General features: G+C 37.6%; 1 protein-coding gene across 1 annotated transcript; it reads right to left on the bottom strand.

Moving 5' to 3' along the window:
• Positions 1-446: 446 nt before the first annotated feature.
• cldn18 (claudin 18) lies at positions 447-6,305 on the bottom strand. Its single transcript, XM_076265893.1, has 5 exons — positions 6,086-6,305; positions 5,002-5,166; positions 1,113-1,263; positions 738-848; positions 447-543 (listed from the first exon to the last, which is right to left on the bottom strand). Exons 1-5 carry the CDS (start codon positions 6,303-6,305, stop codon positions 447-449), a joined length of 744 nt encoding a protein of 247 aa, XP_076122008.1.
• Between the last annotated feature and the right edge of the window lie 411 nt (positions 6,306-6,716).

The raw sequence follows: 6,716 nt of genomic DNA, 5'->3' as shown, positions 1-6,716 counted from the left end.
TCCTAGCTGCTCCTAGGTTCAAGCGGCCAAAACGGGACTTCCAGAGTGTTTTTTGCAGCTGAAGTCGGCGGTGGTGTGTACATACAGTAAGACAATTTAGTGCTAATGCAAACAACGTTCTTGCTCAAAACTCCACCAATTAACATAATTATGCTCTCAAACAACAATTTGATCCTGTTAGCTTCTGAAAATAGACCCTATGTTGTTTTTGCTCTGGAACATTCCTTTAAGTCCATGTCACACGGATTAAATGTTCTCCCTGTAACATCATTGCAAATGCAGATCATTAGCCTAGTGTTGTCCTGAGTATTTTTTTTAAAATAAGAACCCCAGCTATGAAGAAGCAATATATTTTAAAATCATCAACATACTCCATAAGTAATTATTTTAATACTAACATGATTTCATCCTGCTATTGATATGACATGAAGGTGGCAGGATTAGGATTAGACATATTTTTGGTCTCTTCTTCCTTCTTCATTGGCAATGTGCTGTACAGTTGCATTGTGGTGGGAAGGGGCTTTGTAAGCCACTGCTCCATAGCTGTCAGAGGATGCAGATGTGAATATTTCAAATGAATGCATGTTTTTATGACTAGTCTGATTAAAAGACAAAAAGTGCAAGACACACGATTGAACTATTTCCCAGCTGTTTTTACATCTTGTACAGGTTGTTGTGTTCATATTTATTTTACAACATTGTTTACACATAGGTTATGGTGCAGAATGTGAACATACTTAGTCTTCTCAGGCTGAAGTCCTTTGTAGGCAACACAAGCCAATATCCCACCCAATAGCACCAATGCTCCTCCTATCCAAGCCACAAAAAGTGCAGGTCCAAAAGTGTACCTGGCATTTGAGACACAAACAAGGCATTAATATCAAACACTATTCAGTGTACTGTATTATCATAGCAAATTTAACCTGATACAATGGCTTTGACCAGGGGTGAGATTAATGAGATTTATAGTGAGATTTATTAGGATTACAAATACTGTACACTGCATACCTAACTGCAATGAGGATTATTTGTCTCCAGAGTTGCCATTCTGTCTTTAATATCACACATTCTGCTTTTCATTTCTACCTCAACAGACCTAAGGATCAGCTTACCTTGGAATAAGGTTTCCTCCCATTCCACCAATTCCTCCCATTCCTCCCATCTGTCCCATCATGCCACCACTATTGGAGTTATACATGGTACTCATAAAACTAGCCACAATCTGATTGGCATAGATTGAGGCTCCAGCGATGCCACAAATACCTGAATAAATAAAACTGAGAATCAGTCTTTTGTCTGTTTAGTCTTCAGTTAAGAAATATGCCAAAAGTGATTTGGCTGTAGGCCAAATAATTATGCCACATGGCTGTGATTTGGCTGTAGGCCACAGGTAATCACAGCCATGGGTACATCTTTTACCAACCCCATGATCACAAGTGCCTATACGTACACATGTATACCCCCATACACACACACACACACACACATATATGCACACACCTTCATTTAGACAAACACACACACACATACATACACATACACATAGGCGCACATATACACACAGACACACACATACACTCACAAACACACCGCACTTGAATAAAATGTACAAACACACACACAGATAATTATGACCGCCACTAGCACAGCTAGTGAAGCGGTCATATAGGGATTGTCAATTGTCAAAGTCCCCCCCCACCCCACCCGGGGCACGTGAAATTTGGTGGGTATGTAGCCCCATTAGACTTTTACGGAAAAATGTTGTTTGTCTGTTGTTTTTTCGACAGTCAAAACAAGGTTTAGTTATGTCATTTTATTTGTCATGGACATGAATAAAGGGAACATTTTACCAACCCATATTTCTTCATTGCACAGAAGTAGGCTCAACTGGCTCAACACAAAGTTAGTGTGGTTAACATTACCATTTGTCGAATCGGAATCACATCTGCAGGGAATAAGGTAAAACTACCTGCCTGTGATGACGTGCCAATTGTTTGTCCCCAGTTATTATACGGCTCTTCACAATGCAAGTAGAACGCTCCATTGACTTGAATGGGATTTCCCAAAGTTCTACCGGTCATTACCCAGCAAACATAAAGGTATGGTTTTCTACTATTAGGGAACCTCCCAGAACGTTCCCTAATGGATAATAAAAAATGATCCTTAATATGACCATCAGGGAATGTTCCCTTAATAAACATTCCCTAAAGGTTTCCTAATGGTTGCACAAAACTACCTTTAGGGAACATTCCTTTAGGGAATGTTCCCTAATGGTTAAAAAATCCATATACCATCAGGGAATGTTCCCTAAAGGTAGTTTTATGCAAAATAAAAATGTATACCTAATCCTAAAGAATTAATTAAGGTTGAATTTTTGTATAATCAGTGGAGTAGATCTGTCATCGTGTGGAGCTGATTTTGCCTACCTAGGTGTGTGTGTGTGAGAGAGAGAGGGAGAGAGAGAGACGTCGTCGGGGTTGCCCTGACAACGCTAAACTTTTTGCCACAAGTTTCAACCAAAGGTAGGCTAGCATTAGCTCTCCGTCTGGTTTGACCACGGATTCAAGAGGCTTAACAGCACCGGGGCTGTGCTGATTTGCAAAGCGTCTTTCATGTTGAGGTTGCAACACTTCGTAATTTAGCTTTAGTTAGTCCCGGCATGCATTAATGAATTTCAATTGAAAGTTTGTTTTGATTTTAAACAATAGCCTATGGTTGAAACAGTAGGCCTATCCTTCTCTTGCTGGTGTTTTGAATAATAACATGATGGGATATGCCCATTGAAAATGGTTTAGTTAGGCTAGTTTATTGTTTATTATTTATTATGAGAGACTGTAAACGTGAAAGTACTAGGTATGACCCGGTATATATGGGTGATTCTCCAACTATGGTACTTTTTCTGTCCTTGACATATATTAAAAAAAAAAAAAAAAACATTTCCACTTTTTTTTTTTTCACACTTACTACATATTTAGGGGAACCAATATATAAAAATTCATTGTTCAATTATGTTGTTTTTTATAAAATAGAAGACATTTTATATGTGTTTTTTACTATTTTGCCTCTGTCCCTAGGCCAGACCTTATCTCACTTAAAATCTAATACTGATATAATTTTAAATTCAAACAAAGTATGCATTATAACCCAATTCATTCAAATCTACTATTTGTTTTTATATTTCTTTTCAATTTGGCATATTTTAAACATGTTAAACACTTGTCCCTGGGGTTCACCGTCATTTCCACACCTCTGCATAAAATGCAATCCCAGGCTCAGTATTCTAGATTTGTATACTCAGTAACCATAGCAACTGACACTCCGGAGGGATCCACATGGCTGAATGAAAGAATGATCCCAGCAGAGGTTAATACATAGGAGATATAGCAAGGTAAATATGAGAAATACTGTGAGTATGTTTATTGTACGTCATTTCTGAACCGCTCATAATTCATTCCGATGGGAAAAATTCTGGATTTTTACAATTTCATTAGGTGTAATTTGAGATTATTTAATGCTAACTCTAAAACTAACACTAACAGGCTAGTCAAACATGAGATATTAGAGGAAAAGTGGGAAAATGTCATTTCCACGACCGTCTTTTCCACATCTGTCTCCATGGTAGTGATAAAGACAGGTTGGCTTGTTTTTGTTCGGTTGTGGAAATGACCATTGCTTTTGCCATGTCTGGAAAAATGTCCAAAAATACATATTATTCCATAAAAATCAGCACAGCCAACTTCAGGGCAGGTATTTAGGCATACTGGGGAAACAAATTATGCCAGTAATATTTTAATAAAAAATGTGTCATTTTCTGAAAATGTCCAGGTCCAAAAAGTACCATAGTTGGAGAATCACCCATATATAGGCTACAGCTGCTTCATAGTGGTAAGACGAAGGAGGATGATATATATGTCGCGCTGGCATGAGGTGAGTAGCCTACTAATAGATACACGCAGAAAATATGATGATGTATATATGATGTATATGATCAAATAATGACTGTCACATATGATACGTCTACTTAAAATCTGTCCTATCGTGAGCGGATATGTCTCCCAAGTCAAGTCATAGCCTACTCAGTGCCCTGTAAGAAGGCTTTGATTTTTCTGTGCTCAATCGAGTTTTAAACATGATTCAAAAAACGTTCAGCGAACGTTCCCGGAACCAAAGATTTAACGATGAAGGAACGTTCCGGCGCTGTCAAGAAAACTTTCCTGAATGACCATGAGGAAGAGAAAGAAAGAAATGCACGTTTAAGGTGATAACAAGCTGAGGGCCGTTACACCTCATAAGTGCATTTCTTTCTGTGAACCGAATGCCGTGGAGTCCATTATCCCACTTATTTTCCAGGGTACTTTTGAATGGGAATCGTAGGGGCACTACTATTTTGATACATGGTCGCGTCAAAATCGCTATTTTTAAAACACTAAGAAGGCTCAACACAACATGAAACTTTGATCGAAGTCATCAGTGTCTCTACACATGAACTTGAGCATTGAGAGCATTGTTTGTGTACACAGAGTATACTAAAAGAAAGGTTTTGAACAACTCCCTTGGTTTTTCTGCTCGCCGCCATCTTGCCAGTCAAGGAGTGAGTTGTCCAAAACCTTTCTTTTTTTTGGATTTTGAATAATCATACTTGTCTAACTGTGTCTGTATTGAAGTAGCTGGGAAAAAAGATGTTGTGGCCTGCATACTTATGATCTGACTAAGAGTGTTTTTTTGCCATCTTTGAAACCATTTTGAAAGTGAACTTGCTATACCAAAGCTAACTACTTACTTAGCACAATACATATTCAGGGCAAGTGAGGTTTGTCGTTGGCTAGCCATTGTAGCATAATACATGTAGGTAGCGGCAAATAAGTTTTAGCTTCTACATCTACATTGACTGTATTCTATATGCCACTATGCTGTTCCACTCAGTTCCATCGGCTACTTTTAAGTTCAAATAATAATCTTCAAGACTAAACAAAGTACATCAACAAAAATCATTATGTCCACCTGCAACCATAAACATGATTCCAGCAGTCAGAGTCATTTTTCCTCTGGTAGAATCTTCCATGTTGCCCATTCTCAAGCATTTCAGGGAGAAAAGGCTAATCAGACCACTGATGACTCCCATAACGATTCCCACAATCATCAGGGCTCTCACAGCTTGAAAAGAACCTAAGAAATATAATAAAAAAATACTTCAGTCCCATTTCAGTTAGTGAACTTTGAGACCAGGCATTTAAAAAGAATCCTTTGCATTTCACTTCATTCTGAGCAGAAATGTTAGTATTACGTTCCAAGGCCTTTCTTCTAATTAATAACCAGTTAAAACATTATAGAAGAATGGTTAATAACATTCTTTTTAAAATTACAATGCCTTTATAAAATGATTTATGGCAGATGGCAAAATAAATGCCTTAATCAAAGCATATCATTTATGAAGGCAAACTGTTAAAAGCCTTGAAAGTTATCCCACTTTAATAATATAAATGAGCCATACCAGTCAATGGTATGAAGGAAATGCTTTAAACTATGACAGATAAATTATTACTGCTGTTGCAATATCATTGACTCAGTGTTTTACAGTAGGCCTACAGTAATGGCGTTTTACAATCTATGAGTATATGTTTGTCATTTTACACATTAGTCAATCAATTAAGAAAAAACTTGCACACCATTATTTGCCGTTGAAAAATAAATAAATAAAGTGTTTAATCCATCAAGCCAAGATGCTACCAAGTGAGGTGATGTACAAATGTTTCGGTCCTCAGACCTTCATCAGTGCAAACACATAAACATTAGGAATTTAACTGAATAGCGAAATATCTTCCGACCTAGAATTTACACACTGTTTCAGTCTCAAGTTAGATAAATGATAAGGCAGCTAACAACTGCACAGAAGAGTGATTTACACAGTAAAATAGGTTTTCAGAAGGATCTTTACTCTCATTATATTTAAATCCTCAGACAAAATACTGTGACATAAGTAATTACATCAACAAGTTTTAAATGTTGTGTTATTACATATTTTAACTATTGTTTGGGGTGTAAATACAAAAGCAATAGAATGGTACTATTGTATTGGGATACTCACCTGAGTAACCCAGGAGACCATAGAAAGGCCGACATTCGGTAAACCCTGATGTGGATACTTCACAATTTCGCCAAAGTCCCTTATAAGTGTACACAGCGGTCACAACATCCCCTTGACGATCCTGACTGCTCCAGTTATTCATGGCAGTGGCAGCAATAAGAGCTGCAACACCAAGAATGCCCAGGACAAAAGCACCAGTCTGTAAGATGGTGGAGGCCATGTTTGGTCTTTTCTCTTTTCTTTAAAAAATATTTCTCAGCAGTGAAGCTGACCTAGAAAAACTAAAGTTGTGTTAGGTGGGGCTGCTCCGTGGATTGATATAGCGCATGCTCTGAACGAGGATATGTGAAAAGCAGAGATAGGTGTACCTGGTACTATTTCACTGTTCAACGATGTATGGGTGATCCAAATATGGTCACAGCTTCTTCCACAAGAAAGAATGGACAAAACAAATACACCCAGGCAAGGGTGTAACCAGGTATGTACAAATATACACATACAAACAGTTTCATTTGATGAACAGTTATTGAAAATCAAAAAAAGTTAAACTATTGATATGATTGTAAAGTTGGTCAAATGGGTAACAGTCTAGCTAAGCCAGTCTCTGGGCAACAAATTTGATGAGAGGAAT

This window comes from Alosa pseudoharengus, unplaced genomic scaffold (genome assembly GCF_046254945.1).
Source record: "Alosa pseudoharengus isolate Yale_2024_CS ecotype anadromous, Long Island Sound unplaced genomic scaffold, YU_APseudo_1.1 YU_APseudo_1.1_scf_4, whole genome shotgun sequence".
Classification (NCBI taxonomy): Eukaryota; Metazoa; Chordata; class Actinopteri; order Clupeiformes; family Clupeidae; genus Alosa; species Alosa pseudoharengus.
Note: the sequence above shows the minus strand (reverse complement) of the source record. Positions and strands in the feature narration are given on the sequence as shown.

Coding starts and splice junctions, on each gene's coding strand:
- cldn18 (XM_076265893.1), bottom strand. CDS start 6,305: ATGGCCTCCACCATCTTACAGACTGGTGCTTTTGTCCTGGGCATTCTT. Junction 5,167..6,085: donor TGGTCTCCTGGGTTACTCAG/GTGAGTATCCCA, acceptor TATATTTCTTAG/GTTCTTTTCAAGCTGTGAGA. Junction 849..1,112: donor GGAGGAAACCTTATTCCAAG/GTAAGCTGATCC, acceptor CTCAAATGCCAG/GTACACTTTTGGACCTGCAC.